Source organism: Hippocampus zosterae, chromosome 2, assembly GCF_025434085.1.
Source record: "Hippocampus zosterae strain Florida chromosome 2, ASM2543408v3, whole genome shotgun sequence".
NCBI classification, from domain to species: domain Eukaryota; kingdom Metazoa; phylum Chordata; class Actinopteri; order Syngnathiformes; family Syngnathidae; genus Hippocampus; species Hippocampus zosterae.
Window position 1 is genome coordinate 28,714,129 of NC_067452.1, and position 16,203 is coordinate 28,730,331.

General features: G+C 40.5%; 2 protein-coding genes and 2 long non-coding RNA genes across 4 annotated transcripts; 2 read left to right on the top strand and 2 right to left on the bottom strand.

Moving 5' to 3' along the window:
- Positions 1-568: 568 nt before the first annotated feature.
- On the top strand, positions 569-1,855 carry LOC127596755 (uncharacterized). The gene is made up of 2 exons (XR_007961539.1): positions 569-1,128; positions 1,569-1,855. It is a non-coding gene; the product is annotated as an uncharacterized LOC127596755 (long non-coding RNA).
- A 64-nt stretch (positions 1,856-1,919) lies between these two features.
- pfdn4 (prefoldin subunit 4) lies at positions 1,920-4,359 on the bottom strand. The gene is made up of 4 exons (XM_052059588.1): positions 4,251-4,359; positions 3,462-3,569; positions 2,725-2,865; positions 1,920-2,215 (listed from the first exon to the last, which is right to left on the bottom strand). The coding sequence occupies exons 1-4, from the start codon at positions 4,281-4,283 to the stop codon at positions 2,084-2,086; spliced, it is 414 nt and encodes a 137-aa protein (XP_051915548.1). The 5' UTR covers positions 4,284-4,359; the 3' UTR covers positions 1,920-2,083.
- Positions 4,360-7,852: 3,493 nt separating this feature from the next.
- Positions 7,853-15,982, top strand: LOC127596655 (uncharacterized). Its single transcript, XM_052059413.1, has 5 exons — positions 7,853-7,971; positions 8,044-8,108; positions 8,339-8,414; positions 10,609-10,910; positions 12,850-15,982. Exons 2-5 carry the CDS (start codon positions 8,070-8,072, stop codon positions 15,475-15,477), a joined length of 3,045 nt encoding a protein of 1,014 aa, XP_051915373.1. The 5' UTR covers positions 7,853-7,971; positions 8,044-8,069; the 3' UTR covers positions 15,478-15,982.
- On the bottom strand, positions 11,415-12,842 carry LOC127596765 (uncharacterized). Its single transcript, XR_007961555.1, has 2 exons — positions 12,074-12,842; positions 11,415-11,873 (listed from the first exon to the last, which is right to left on the bottom strand). It is a non-coding gene; the product is annotated as an uncharacterized LOC127596765 (long non-coding RNA).
- Positions 15,983-16,203: the final 221 nt, after the last annotated feature.

Sequence of the window (16,203 nt, forward strand, 5' to 3'; positions counted from 1 at the left end):
TATATTCAAAAGCAATCATACACACGTTCTCCCTCATTGAAAGTCTTCAACAAACCAAAATTGCACGTTTTTGGAATGTAGGGTGATGCCTGAATACTTGGCTAGAGTACACACATGTGAGCAAGGACATCCACTGCATTCAAACCTCCACCTTATAACAGTGAGGCAGATTACCCAACACCCTCCAGGGTTGCCTAGATTAAAGTATCCATCCATCCAATTTCAACACCTGAACAGGGTCGCTGGGAGTTGCTCGCGCCTTTGCCAGCTGGCTTCGGGCATAGACTACACCCTGATGAACTGGTCGCCAGTCAGTCGTAGGGCACATACAGAGACAAATAATTCGCACGCACCCGCATGCACACCGTCACTGAGTGGAAACCGATCCCACGCTGCCCGCACACAAGTCCAGCGAGTGTGCCGCAACAGAATCAGCAACTATCTTTGATTAAAGTCTCATTCACAAGCAAAACAAAAATACATGAAAACAAAAATATAAAAAAGACATTTGACTTTAAGTATTATACTTTGAATACAAGTTGTCAGTTCAATTTCTACTTAACCCTGAGTAAAGTTTTCACTTTCGAGTACATTTAGTAGCCCACTACATTTAATCGACGTATCTCGAAGTGCAGAGCATTTATTTGACCATTTTATAGATCAAACATTCCAAAATGAACAATCACAAAAATGTCAGGCTCAGGAGTGGGCACAATCAGACTTTGGTGTTAATGCTACACATGTACTGCTTCGAGAAGTGATGCCACGGCTGCTGACTTTTTACGAATAAAAGGCTCAGTGCAGAATGAAGAATGAACAGCAGTTGCCTCCACGGATTTGTTTGACTCTCCTGACATTTGGACGATCGTGCAGAAGCAAAGGGCAAACAAAATTGTTTCTTCACTGTCGGACTACAGAAGAGATCACGTAGATGAGCCAAGATTGGAGACCAGAAGTAGATGAAGACCACGTAGACCAAGACCTCCACTCTCGTCTCGCAGTTGACTTTTTCTTTCTTCAAGGTTCATTGATCACGTGTCTTGATGCAGCGAAACCTCGTGACATTACTTCTCGCTGACCACCGGCACCTGTTTGGTTTCACTGCTGGAAAGACAGCGACCCACTGTGGTGAGTTTTGGTAAGTACAGTTACTTTCAAGAGAATGGCACTAAAATAGCCCAACTAGTACCGGCAAGACAAAGCTGTGAAATTCGTTTAATTCAAGGCCACACACAGCCAATACCATGCTAGCATAGTTATCGGTATATTAATGACCGATCGGTTTCGAAAAGATGATCAACCTCAGGTTGCTTTTGAAAAAAATTACAATTTGCTTCTGTTTATAATCAATTTCTGTGCACTCCAGTTATCGTACATAAGGGCACAAGAATTTTCCTTTTAAATGTTAGATCCACAACTACTAATGACGTCTGCTTCAATGACGTGATTGCTCAATTTATGCATATCCTGTGCTATACTTGTAATTTGGTTTGTCCTTCTTACTACACACAAACAACCCTCACCACTGTGCATGACCATCCGTTTTATACAACACTCATCCTCATTAGGATCAAGAGTGAACTGGGGCCAAACCCAGCCAACTTGCGCAAGACGTGAGGTAAATCCTGGACTAGTCACCAGTCTGTCGCAAAGCGCATTTAGATAACACTTCACATTCTCACCTATGACTCTGAAATGATTGCAAGATGCATGTTTTTGGAATGTGGAAGGAAGCCATAGTACCCAAAGTAAACACTCACAAGCATGAGGAGAAATGGCAAAATCCACACGGGAAGATGTGAGCCAAGATTTGGACTACGAAACCATTCAAGTTAAATTGTTTACCACAAATTTGATTTGTGGTAAAGGAGAAATATACCACAAAGCCCCCCCACCCCCAAAAAAGAGAGACTGAATAATACACTTGAAAGGCATTTATTAATTCACTGCTTTCTTCCCATTGTTTATCGTTGTCCTTGTGGTTCTTGGTGGTAACATCGCAGGGCGGGTCCAACTAGACCTCCTGCTTGTGTGTCAAATGTTCTGTCAAAGTCCATACTGGGTTTGCAGAAAAAGTCCCAGCTCAGCTTTCATCCGCCTCCAAGTTGATGTTGTTACCGAACTTAGCGTAGAGCTGCACTTTCAGATCCGACAACAGCTGCTGGATGGCCGACACCCTCTCGTCAAGTCCTTTGACCTCCTGCTTCAACGCTTCCTGCTCACATAATCAAGACACTTAGAATTACCAACGGTGGGGTTTAAACGCCCGTTCCAAGAAAAAGCCACATGACTATTCGTTTTTATTACACAGTTCCACTGCTTAATTTCCTCCCCATCGTCGGACATGACTGTTGTTATTCCTGCTACCGCCTGTCTGTTTAGACTGATGTCGCATGCGATAATGTAAATGCATACATTCATTTCCAGTTTTCAAGTATTGTGTGGGGCTGTGTATACATTTTTTCTATAGACACATATCAATTTGCTGTTCATATTTGGTTATTCTCCGTTATAATAAATGCAATCCCAGCAAGACTGGTGTGAAAATTTCATCGTCACAATCAGTTATTCCGGTGTTTCATGATTACTTTTCGTGAAACCGGATGTTTTGTTTAAAAACAAAAACTAAACGTCAATCATAGCAAAATCTTCTTTTTCTTGATGTGCTCCATTAAATGGCTAAGCATTAATTGTCTGTTGATCGTAGCTGTGCGGTGAACCTACCTTGGCATCCTCCAGCATCTCTTGCGTTTCTTCCTGCGTGTGACTAATGAAGACGTCACCGATCTGGTAAGGGATCAACAACGAGTCGTCGTCAAACATCATTAGGTCGTCGCTGGCATCCTGCAAGTTCTGCAGTGACTTCTGCAAGGCAGGAGAGAACATCAGTAGTACGAATCACAGAGGAAGTCACCATACGATCACAATGTGCTGCTGTCAACCACAACAGCATGGAACAACAGCATAATGTGTGCTACTTGACGGTTTAGGGGAAAAATATTTTCAATACATTAAATTGTTCATGTAACAGAAATACGGTGGAGCCTCTAATTTACTTATGAGGTCATACAATTTGAAATTCAATTGAATTTTCAGAGAAACTATACCGCTAAAGTCGCACAAGACTTTAGGTACTGTCTATATATGAATTCTTGGAGGATCTTATTTTTTTATTTTCAAACTCCAAATATACCTACATGACTTTTGACTAGCATTCTTGAAGCATGTTGCATTTAACTGGAGTGGGCTACACGTGACACAGGGGTCTCCGGACTTCAAGAATATACATGAAATGATATAACTATATATATGCCTTTGCTGATTTTGATCATCAGGGATGGAAAATGTGAGGTGGTCTACATGTGTACGACTGTAAACCTTACAAGCTGACAGTGGACAAAACCTTGCAAAAATACGACGGCTATAAACAAAAGCATCATGCTGATTTTCAGGCTGCTTACCTTCTTTGACTCAATTTCTTTTTTTAACTCTGTCATTCGATTCGTGCTCCTGGCAAACTTGTTGATCTTCTGCTGGTCCTCGAAAGTGACATTGACATCTTCGACACCCTGCAGTGAGAGAGAAGACAGACCGTATTATTAAATCGGCTAAATAAACTTGGATTCGTAGATTAGAAAACACCTTTTTGGAGGACTTAACTAGTTTAATTATGTGTAAAGATATATTAAGGGGTCTACAACACAGCACGTCAAAACCCCAGAAAAAAACACAGCATCGCATTTTATTCGATGGGCATGTTTTTGCGAGGCCTTTCCATCGAGTTGTTGTCAGTCGTGAATTTTAACGACATGGGCATGGTATTACCATATTTTCTGAAAGATCCAGAAAATTACAGGTACCTAGATGAGAATCAACCCGAAGACAAAACGAAGTCAGACTGAAGACTGCTATACAATGTGAATCTTAACGACGTACTTCGTTGTCATCCTGTTAATTTTTTTCACAGACAGTTAGTTTGAGCCATACCTCTACCACCAGAGTAATGAATAGTAATGAGGCTTTATAAAAAGATCAAACCGCTGAATAATGTCGCAGATATGTCTGGAGAGGTAAGTAGCTAGCTGTAGGTTAGCACATGCTGCTTCGATTGACATGAACGGATGACCGCGATTTAAAAACAACAGAAGCTCGCTCTTGTACCACCGACAGTTTCATACACAAAATACACATCCGTAAAACAAATGTAGCAAATGTTTAAGACAAAGAATAATAATTTAAAATCAACTTACGCCAGTTGCCTTTATGGTTGCAGCCATCTTCATTTCCTCGTCGATACTGTGTGAAAACGAGCGTCAGAGTCGAGCAAACAGCGCCCTCACGTGCCTCGGTGGACCACAGATTTTTTATTTTTGTTTTTTATTATTACTATATATTTGTATCATTACCATTATTATTTATACTAACACAGACGTAGGCTGTAACAGTAACAACCCTGTGAGATGTTTTTCATGGCATGAATTTAAAAGGAGACATATAGAGCATTTTCCTAAAAAAAATTAAGTTGCCTTAATAACATTTCTATGGCATGATCCCATCAAACCTCAAGCATCAATAATTACGGACGAATTTATGCAGCATACTGTCTTGATCACGATCTTGGAATCATCTCCGCATCCTGCCTCATAAACAACGTCTGAGCTAATGGCAAGCCAAGCTTTATTTCGGATGACAATCCTTTTTTTTCTAGTCAGGTGGGAAGACAACGAAAGATTTATTTGGTTGTTTAACTTCCCAAATGGCAGCACGATAGCTAACTGATGAACCTCCCAGTTTAGAGGTTGTTGGTTCAAATCCGGGCTCCGGCCTTCTTGTTTTCCTTCCACCTCGATGAGTTTTATCGGGTTTCATCCAACAAAATCATGCCTTTTTGCTGGTTAATTGAGGACTCTAAACTTGTCCGTAGATGTGAATGGTTGTTTATTTCACTGTGTTCTGCAACTAGCTGGGAACCAGTTCAGTATGTACCCTGCCTCTCACCCAAAGTGAGCTGAGAAAGGCTCCATCACACTCATGACCTGAGTGAGTTAAAGCGGGACGGAGAAGGGATGGATGGAGTTTCGCGCATGATAGGTGGACACTCACAGAGACTCCACGATTTGAATACAAAGATGAACAACTTTCCAGTAACTAATGTGCTTTGTTTAAGGTGTGCTTTAATGTTTTTTTTAATTGTTTATATTTTTGTGAAATTTAAATGTGACACTGTTCATACATGGTGCTGACAGGTGTTACTAAATGAGTGCACTGTCAATATTCTTCCAGCAAACAAGGACTGCACCCAAGCTCAAATATTTACCGGACATTTGTCAAGCAAGAGCAGCATTAATCCTGTCTCGAATATGCACATGTGATCAAGGGAAGATACAGTCGAACCCCGAATGTCAAGCCCATTCATTTCCATGACGCTTGGCTGCGTCAGTCCAACAGCATTCTTAGTATGGAAGTTAAGTTACACCCCCTCGCCACCCCCTCCCGGGGAAATATCCCACTGTAGCATAAAATTAAAATGAAGTAAAACTAGCTACAATGAAAGCCTGAGAGGCTTGCTCTTTATATAAACGCCTGCTTAATAAAATCAATTTGTGTGTGCAATTGATTTAATTAATTTTATCGCTTAAACTGCAACGAGCAAGGAGACATGTCCATGTTTCATAGCAAGTTTTGCTTCTATGGTTACAATATCATCACTATTTTTCATCACTAGTACATTTTTGTGGAGTCATTAAAAAAAAGAATCCAAAGAAAAAGCAAAAAACACGGTGTTAGTGACATGCTAATTGGTATGCGTGGTTTGCCGTAAATTCTTATACCAAGAGCACACAATCCAGACGGGGGCAATCCAACTCCCACCTTCATGTGCACACCACATGCCACAATTGGTGCATTGTGCTCAAGCATTCCAACAGCTACCATCAATACAGCGCATTTTGGGTTCATAAGAAAAGAAAGAAAAACATGTTTGTTTTTCATCCACTGTAAATGACGAATGTGGATGTTTGCTTCTGAGACAATCAAAACAAACGTTGAAGAACTTTTGCCCCCTCAATCACAACATGTTCACAATTTTCACCGCTAAAAAAAACAAAGACTGATAAAAGGAGGAACTCAGTTGAGGAGCTGACGTCTTTGATGGCTGAAAGGTTTGCACTATTGATGTACAGTATTGATGTCCCCGCGCGCTCCAGGAAAGCATTGTGCAGTCTTTAACAGGACAATGTGGCAGATGATCTCATCATAGAGCTCTCTGTCTGTTTTGATGAGCTCTGATCAAAAAGAGCCATTACTTGCACTTGACAATCCACAAACATCTTTGCTTTGAAATGGAAGAACGTCACATTAGATATTTTAAGCCACATGTCAGTTTTGATTAAATGAAACTGGAATGTTAAATTAAAAAAAAAAGAGTCAAATGCTGAACTGTTCATAAAACCAAATGAAAATAGCACCCATCCATCCATTTTCTGAATTGCTTTATCCTCACAAGGGTCGCGGGGGGTGTTGGAGCCTATCCCACCCGTCTTCGGGCAGTAGGCGGGGAACACCCTGAACCATCCGCGCAATTTTGTGTGTTCAATCAGCCTCCGATGCATGTTTTTGGAATGTGGAGGAAACCGGAGTACCCGGAGAAAACCCAAGCAGGCATGGGGAGAACATGCAAACTCCACACAGGAAGGGATCGAACACGGTACCTCTGCACTGTGAGGTCGACATGCTAACCCCTCGACCACTGGGCCGCCCACAAAAATTGCAGATCACCTTATTATTTTTTCACAGGCTGTAAACAATAAAACTGTACCAAATGTTCACTAAAGCAAGAAGAATGGCTATATTTGTGTGTGCGCATGTGCGTGTGTGTGTGTGTGTGTGTGTGTGGTTACAAATGCGTATGGGGGCTTATAAGCAACTCTTGTGACGGTTGGCTGGCAGACCTTCGATGCAAAGGGGACAAACTTTACAGGTACTGCAGTGTCACACAGGAGAGCGAGCCATCCTAATAATTTGTGGATTATGACTTATATGCAGGAGAAACATATGGTCTGATAGTATTTAAAGTTTTGAGTGAGTTGAATTTTGTGAAAATGTACACAAGACAAGTTCTTGTACTTAATGCTAGTTTGCTGTTTGCCATCTTTGATTGGCAAATGTTAAAAACAAAAAGTCAAAGGCTGTGGTTATTTTTGGTTTGCCTCAAAGCATTTGTCATTGAGGAATGGATCATTTATTAAGCATTTTAGCATCAAAATATCGCCTAAAATGTCTTTCTTTTTGGTTTGGAAGTGTGCCGTTCTTTGTGTTCCCTTTCCCTGATCGACATTATGTTTCATTTTTGTATAATGTTTTCAACCATAATGGTGTGTGTTACTCCACTTCGTTTTACGCATATTATCAGAAAAAAATACTCCTTAAAATAAAAGTTTTGATTATTTTTAAAACTTAGCTCAGGTTTATTCTTGACCAGTTAGCAAAGTAGCTAACCCACTTAGCATGTACTCTTGAGCAAAAATGTTTACCTGAGCAATTATTTGTAACCCTGTTCCTTGCAACCCAAAATGTCCTCCAATATTTAAATCACCGACCTCTCTTTTACACTTGGTGAATGTAATAATAATATGGAGGAGATGCGCTGATCACGTTTGGTGATGTGGCATCCCATATAAACATTCTCAATACACATCCTATTGGTTTCATGACTGGAGACTGAAGAAGGCTCACACAGAAATCAGCTTGAACTAATCATGTGCTCGTCCTTTGGGCCTTTCTCAGAGAGGCAAGCTGATTGATTACTTGAAAATAGGCCCACCCATTTACAAGATATATAATGGCCTGTCAACAATAGTCATAAACACAGTTGGGCCAGAGCGGCGAGTCCACCCCTTTTGACAAGGCGTCACTCTACTTGTTGTCTTCCAGAGGTGGATCTCATTTACTTTGACCTGAAGGGCAGCTTTGGTAAGACAGTTGATTCATGTTACATATGAGCAAATATTACAGTTACTTATCTACTATTTCCCTTGGCTACAGTCAACCTGCATCTTTTGGTCTTAAGTATGGGGAATGAGCATTCCAAGAACAAAGGTCCAAGCAAGGTAACATGGCAGGAATGTAACAATTCAACTTGTAAACTATTTAAAAGTAAAGATAAGCATGACAGATATTGGATGAAAAATAATCACTTTATTTCTTGGCATATTACACATCGTCATGTATTGGAGCACTTCCCAGGGAATGTATCTTTCTTGGTATTTCACTTTGAGAAAATTGTTGTGTTGCCATTTTTTAAAAATCTTTTCACTGTTTCCATACTTTTTGTTCACAGACCAGTCAGTGTGATAAAAATGGGGGATTGAATGGCCTGGCAGCAAACATCACAACCAACGGATTGGACATTGATGGTGAGTTTTTGATATTAAGATTGCAGTTGCACCTCAGAGGTCCGTATCACTCTTTTTTCCAAGAGGATTAAAACAAATTGAAAATTTATTCCTGGGTCAAACTGTAATACAGGTTATATCCATATTAAATGTAATATCATTAAGTATAAAAATAAGATCTGGCGGTTAATATTAAAAACAATGAAGAAGGTGTAGTCTGCTGAGTTGCACTCATGTCATTTTTAAACAATCGTAAATGCCAAACCCCTGCTTTGTTTGTCAATGGTGTTTAGCTTTAGCTATTCAATTGCATTTGTAATTTATAACGTTGAAAACTGTAGTTGCTGAGTTATTAGATTGCACATAATCAGATTTGTCTTTTTTCCCCGTTCTTTTCCAAACCTCAAAACACATGATCTGTCTTTCAGTAGTAAACAAATCAGCCTTCAAAGTCCAGAATGAATAGGTCCTTTGGACTTTTAAATGCTGGGTAAACAGTGACTGTTTCTTGTACCCTCTATTGTGAACTATAGGCGTAGTCTGTAAAATAGACTATTTAACCTGTCATGGTGCAGTTACTTTCCCTGCAGAGAGAATCATCTGATGAGATGATGTTGACACAGTGGTGATCTAGCTAATCTCGTGTTCTTGGGTTGACCAGCCCATGTTTACTTCATGGAGAATTATCCACATTGATCCTTCCAAAGGATAGATACAGTACTGTAGTTGTTATGCGATAATTGCTGTAATAATCTGCAAAAAAAAAGATGCTGTGACAGTTCTGCTTTGAAGTAAAATCAGACCAGTTTATTAATCCATAACATTTAGTGAATAACAAAAACACAATGGGCTTGATTTACAAAAATTCCCCAAAAAGCAAATGATAAATTGTGCATTCACCCTTAAAATATTGCATGCGCTATTGGTGGTCAAGTTGTTGATAAGACAGTGATGTTTTACTGAACTCCTAAATAGATGGTGTTAAATTGTATGATCAGTTATTGGCAACAGATATAAAAGTAGTGAAGAATGCCATGATTCAAAAAGGACTGTGTTTGGGTAGAACTGAGCAAACGCAAAATTAAATTTGAAGTAATGCAATTGGAGGTGTTTGTAACAGAGCCAAGCAGACACACTGTTACTCAGTTACAAAAAGGAAAACGATCACTGATAATTTGGTGGAAGCCAGCAACTAATTTAAAACCACGATTTGTTATTTTTGAGTCGCTCAGTGTGCGTGTGACTTTAATGTAGCTGCCAATTCTGTATTAATGATGCATATAGAAAAGACCGGCACCGGTGGTCACAGTGTGCTGAAATCAGCAGACTCAGGTGGAAGGAAATGCAGAGTTGAAAGGAGTTTGACATAGCATGACTCCTTCTTGTGACTCGATCTCATGCAAAAGCTTCAGTATTCCATTGCTCAATAGATGATATGACACTATTTTTGTGTCTGGCATTCCAAAAATGTTTATGCAAGCAAAACAGTTCTCCCTGCAGCCTCTAATTTTGCCAACGCAATGCTGGCACTACTCTCACAAAAAAAATCAGCCACTGCAGTTCCTTAGAGGTTTGATAAATCACGTTGGGTGAGCTAGGCTATTTGTATATACCTGTACTCCTCGCAAAAGGTGCAAAATGAACCGTGTGTCAATATTGTCTGTGAGGCAGACACATATCCTGGGTACGCCCGGTTAGTAGATGAGCACCTACATCTGTTTGTGAGAGAAATCAAGATCGTCACTGTTTTCGTAAGGGCAAACCTTAGGTAAATTCATCCCAGTGCTATATGGTCTTTGTTGTTGACCAAAAGCTCTGTTAGGTTAATGAAAGAAATCATCTTGAATGTTTACAAAAACACAACGTCAGGTGTGTCAAAGAGAAATTAATCACTGATCTGTTCCACTTTTTAAAAATGCCAGAAACAAGAATTATTCAGTCATAAGACAGAGGCATGCCATATTACTGAGGTTATTTAAAAAGCAATACAAAACTAAATTCTGTGCAAAACTACTTTTACACCCGTTGAAAGTTGTGCCAGAATCTCAGTTGATCACATCGCAGCCAGCCACAGTGCATGCAATCGGTCAGATTTAAGTAACAGCTGCCTGTGATCCGAACAAACTAGACCGTAAGAGTAAGAGGATAGATGGTTGCATCACAGCTGTTGATCTGTGTTTTGGATGGTTTCATTTGACTTTTTGTTTCTTTTTAGTCAAAACTTTGAACCCAAACCAACAAAATGGCAAGGCTGCAGCATTAAATTCCGCCACAGAATCTGACTATGTGGTGATCCAATCGGACAGTCAGCAAGTTGAAGTCATACCCGAAAAGCTGTCCGCCACCCCTGAGACAGAAGAGGCTGAGAAACATGAAGAAAGAGTGCAACTTTTTGACAAAATATTCAAAAAGAAAGCAGAACGAGAGGAACCGGTTGAGGCTGAGAGTGTCGTGGAAGAAGAGACCCATCAGAATATTGTGAGAGATGCAAGTCTTCCTGGCACTGACACACAGCTGGTGAGTATTTTCCACGTTAGGGTTAGGGTAGGGGGCCAGATTTATGGAAACGGTTGTACTGTATTCTGTTGGGATAATTTTGGAGGCAGGGTTACGGCCAGGGTTTCGGGTTTGTTTTTAACTGGAATGAGAAAACAGTTTTGAGGGAAAGGTTTGGGCTCAGGTTTTTGGTCAGGTTGTGTAGTCAGGTTTCTTGTGAGTTTAGGCAAGGGTTGTAATAAGTTAGTGAATTATTTTGTGTTTAAATAAGACACTCTTTAATTAGTATCCTAGCAAAGGACATTTAAAAAGCAATTCTGTGGACAATCATTGTTGTCTTGTCCATCCATCCATTTTCTGATCCGCTTATCTTCACAAGGTCGTGGGCAGGCTGGAGGCTACCCAGCTGTCTTTGGGCAGTAGGCGGGGTACACCCTGAATTTGTTACCAGCCAATCGCAGGGCATACAGAGACATAAAAAACATTCATAGTAACAATCACACCTCGGGACAATTTAGAGGGTCCAATTAACTTACCATGCATGTTTTTGGAATGTGGGAGTAAACCGGAGTACCCAGAGAAAACCCACGCAGGCCTGGAGAGACCATGCAAACTCAACACAGGAAGGCCAGAGCCCAAAATGTACTTTGAGACGGACGTGCTAATAAGTCGGTCAACCGTGCTGCCACATTGTTGTCTTAAATTTACATAAATGGTAAGTACTACCACCAACATTTTACCGGTTGAGTTTTCATCATGAACTACACTGTAACTTCTTTTCAGCAAAACAATAGACAGAAATAGCAGCCCAAAATGAGTTTTCAATTGTGCGTGTGCTAATGCTTAAGTGCTGCATTTCAGATTTATAGTCGCTTGCATGAGAGAGGGGGAATACGGGTAAGATTTGTGACAAAAATAGCTCTGATTTGATTATCCTTAGAATTGATAAATCTTAATATAGCATGTAGAAAAAGCGACAAGTGTCTTTCTTTACAGTTGTGAGATTTGGAGTTTTAATCTAAGCTCTGAGCCTTCCTCTGTAGGTTTGCATTTTACTTTGTGGGTGGGATTTTCTGTGGATACTCTGTAGGTCTGAACGGTTTATCGATTTGCAACTGAAACAGTGTTCTCGGACAACGCAATTTCATGGTTTTCAAAGCTGTTTTTTTAAAATGCGCTCTTACATTACAGAAACATGCCTCTAAATATCCCCATGTGTATATTTGTGTAAATGTACCTTGTTTTACTGTTTATTGTATATGTTAAATTGCTCCATGTACAGCACTTTGTATGCAGCGATGGCTGTTTGAAAGTGCTCTATAAATAGAGTTGAGTTGAGTTGTGATTTACTGACGACCAAGGTGTACTGCTATCCTGGTACAGGCTCAATTCACCCTTGATCTAATGAGAACAAATGGATGGAAAATGGAAGGATGGATAGAGAAAAAGTGCATCAGCTCTAGTACGTCTTCAATAATCTCCCTCCGACATCAACTACCCTGCAAAAGAATAAATAAATAAAATAAACAGCCATAGACCATTCCGAACCTTCGGTCACTGAGCAACCTGCCCAGTGACTGAAGGTTTGGTTGTTTGAATCTTGGCTGTTTTGTTTTGCTGCTGGTAAAACCAGCACGAAAACACAATAACATCATGCTGGCCAATGCTGTTATTGTTTTCTTTTTTCAAGCAGGGTACAGACATTTTATATTAGTCTATAGCACCTTCTCTTTTGAACTTGCAATGTATAAGATAAGATAAGATATCCTTTATTTGTCCCACACTGGGGAAATTTACAATCTACAGCAGCAAGATTGTGGGTGGAAATAAGAAAGAAGAAAAACTAAGTGTATGCGGCAATATACAGGCTACATCCTGCTCACACACATGGTTATTGTCTATCCCAGAGTCAAACACCAAAGTGTAAATCTAAATGTCAATCTTCATTTTCATGATAAAGGAATCCAGTTCAAGCAGAGAAGATGCAGACACCACATCTGCCCCCAAAGAAGAAGCCGAATCGTCCACTCAGACGGACAGAGTAATTGAAGCAAATATTTCAACACAAACAGGAAATGATGCAAAGAGAGCACCGCCCACCAAGGTCCCGGTGGAAGAGATGGAAAGAACAGATCGAACCAAAGAATCAAGTGAATCTGATATTGTAATTGCAGAGGAGGTGTTTGAAGAGAGCATGCAAGAAGAATCGTCCGACAACCAGGCAGCAGGGATCACTGTTAAGGAAACCATTGTCAATGTCATTTATGAGGATGTGTTCAGGGCTGAGAGGGTGGAGGGGATTGGCGAATGTGAAATCCAAAATCCTGAAAAAGGGAGCCTAAATGACTCTCATGAAATTGATCCGGAAATCTCAGTACAATGTAAGCCAGTAGAATCCACCACTGAAATACCTGAAGAGGTCAACGTGTCTCGGCTTCAGGAAGGCAAGGGAGGCTCAACAGACGAAAGACTTCTGAGTGAGGCTGCTGAGGCCGAGGTCATCATCCATGATAACAAGGAAAGAAATGACATACCATCAGTCAATGTTGAACCGCTAATCACAATGATAGAAACAATCTCAGAGGAGGAAGAACACTTAATTTCGGAGAGAACAGAGCCAGTCTGTGAAAAAGGTATCAATATCGCTCACGGTTATGTTGTGCTTGAGGACTCTTCAGAAGGTTGCACTGCTTGGCACAAAGAACTATCAACCATTGATGAAGTTCCTGAATATCACTTTGATCAATGTTTATGGGACACAGAAGTTTGCACAAATAAAGACATTGACGTGACACCTGTGACAAATACAGAATCTGATATTCCTGCAGATGGAAACAGGACAGAAAAGGAGATAAAAGAGGCAATAGTTTCTCCTCCATCTCAGAACACTGAATTCGGAATTGCCACGACTCTGGGACTAGCCAGTGAAAGCCAATTGGAACTACAAGCCAACCCTGCAGTTAGATTTGTGTCCTCCTCTGCACACCAAGAAACAGTACCTCCTGATTCAGAGTCAACCTTTGTGGAGACCATTATCGGCACTAACAACAAGCTCACCTCTGGAGAATCTACACAGAAGGAAACCAAGACAGACTTAGGAAGTCTGGATGAAGACGTACCCATTCAAGGATCATCGTCTCAACGTGAAGTCACAGAGGCTGTGGCATACCGCTCAGAACTACTCATCAAAATCCCTGCTGTCCCAAAACAAGCTGTGCAGGAGACCATCATCCCGACTCAAGACGACATACACCTTGAGGAATTTACACAGAAGGAAACTGAAGTAGAACTTGAGAGCATTAATGAAGATACATTTGTCATAGAATTTTCTTCTGACCGTAATGTCACCAACACATTTGCGGAAGCTGGTTTCGGTTCTCAAACACCCACTGAAATTTCTGGGACAACTAAGGTTGAAAATGTTACCCCTGCTCCAAATTATGCTGAGGAATCTACACAGATGGACACTGACATTGTCATTAAAAGAGAAAACACACATATCCACCAATCATCTGATGAGGCACCTTTAGAAGTTGTGGCAGAAGCCAAATGCCCACTATCGGTCGATCAAACACCTCCAATCTGCAAGCCAATTGCAAAGGATGCTCGGAATGAGAATGACTTTGAGGACTTTAATGAAAATGGAGTGGCCCTGTGGAATGTTCATGAAACAATGACATGTGAAGCACAAATAACACCTGAAGGTTCTTCGTCAGAAGACAAATGTTTTGGAACACTCACTAAAATCCTTGAAAACGCCGACTCAACTGTAGAGGAGATGATCATCTCTTCTAAAGAAGAGAGACATTTTGAGGAAACATCTTCAGAAAACCCTGGAATCTCGGATGTACCCCAGGAGGAAAATGACAGCCCTCCCAATGATCAAGGGGTGACCGTAATCATGAATTTTGTTGAAGGGATGTTTGAGAGCCTTGACATTTGTCAAATAAGACATGGAGAAAGATGTGATTTACAACTAGAACCATTAACAGAAGAGGATCTGGATTCATGTAGCTCAGTCCATGAGGAACAAGTAGAACAGAACAGTGTTGTCGAAACTGAGGAAACTCGTAAACCTGATGTTCAAGAGTCTCTGTCCTTGTTTCATATGGAAGCTCCTCTCTCTTCTGGTGATCCCTCACAGGAAGCCACCTGTCTTCCTGAGCATCAACCCACAATCCTCAAGACAAGTGGATTCATAGAGGAAGCAGATAAAAAAATAGACAAACATGATGCTTGTGTAGCATCTTCGACATGCTTTAAGACTGTTATCAAGACCATCGTTGGGGAAATTATTTCACCAGATGCTGTTGAAGCTGAATCTTGCCTTGGGGCCTCAGAGGATGAAGCACCAGAGATGAACTCAGAGGCTGAATCAAGTGTAGACATAACAGAAATTAGGCCTACGGAACGGTGGTCGAACCAAAAATTGGAACACCAGCAACACATGGAAGCTTTACTTGAGAGGCTGGAGTCTTCATGTACATCTGTTGTTGAAGAATCACCCTACAGACTTGAAGGTTTTGACATATCTTCATCGGGTTACAACATCAAAGTTGTCATCCAAGTAGCTTCATTTGAAGAGTAGCAGTGAAATACTGTACAACATCAATTTTGCTTGCCTCTTTACATTTGTTGTTATCTTGTGCTTTTAAATGTACATTACAGTGCTCTGCGAATGACTGGCGATCAGCTCAGGGTGTAGTCTGCCTTCCGCCCAAAGTCAGCTGAGATAGGCTCCAGCACCCCCAGTAACACTGTTCAGGACAAGCAGTTTTGAAAATGGATGGATGGGTGGATGCACATTACACGGACGGGAATGTAACTGCATTTTAATGATGTCAAGGCACCTGTATTTTTACATATATAATTCACCTGGCAATGTCGTAATGTTGACAATAAAATAAAAAATTTAGCTTTGCAGGCTTGATGACTCTTAGCTGGATATTTCTTCATGTGAATTACAGTGGTGTATCTCAAGTTTGAATCTCGCCCATGGTCTTTCTGTGCGGATTTCTTCCCGCAATTGAAAGTGGTCTCTGTGGTCTGCTTCCTCTCATGGTCAAAACACCACAATAAAAATGGAAAAAGTACACTTGGGTCATTGGGATTCCCAAATTGCTCACAAACAAATGCCAGATTAATGCAATACCGTCAGTTCTCTTTAGTTTTGACAAACACATCAGATTTATTATAACTGTGGTTATTTCACTTGTTTAATCATCATAATACTCATAATGCATCAAACTTACATTGCACTTTAAAGACTCTCAAAGGCACTGATAATGTTAAACAGTAAGAGGGCGATAAATGT

What these genes read in the sequence shown, in the direction of transcription:
- pfdn4 (XM_052059588.1), bottom strand. Translation starts at nt 4,283, where the DNA reads ATGAAGATGGCTGCAACCATAAAGGCAACTGGC. An exon ending in CAACCATAAAGGCAACTGGC is followed by an intron (nt 3,570 to 4,250) that starts GTAAGTTGATTT and finishes CTCTCACTGCAG; the next exon opens with GGTGTCGAAGATGTCAATGT. An exon ending in AGATGCTGGAGGATGCCAAG is followed by an intron (nt 2,216 to 2,724) that starts GTAGGTTCACCG and finishes TTATGTGAGCAG; the next exon opens with GAAGCGTTGAAGCAGGAGGT.
- LOC127596655 (XM_052059413.1), top strand. Translation starts at nt 8,070, where the DNA reads ATGGGGAATGAGCATTCCAAGAACAAAGGTCCAAGCAAG. An exon ending in CAACGGATTGGACATTGATG is followed by an intron (nt 8,415 to 10,608) that starts GTGAGTTTTTGA and finishes GTTTCTTTTTAG; the next exon opens with TCAAAACTTTGAACCCAAAC. An exon ending in CTGGCACTGACACACAGCTG is followed by an intron (nt 10,911 to 12,849) that starts GTGAGTATTTTC and finishes TTCATGATAAAG; the next exon opens with GAATCCAGTTCAAGCAGAGA.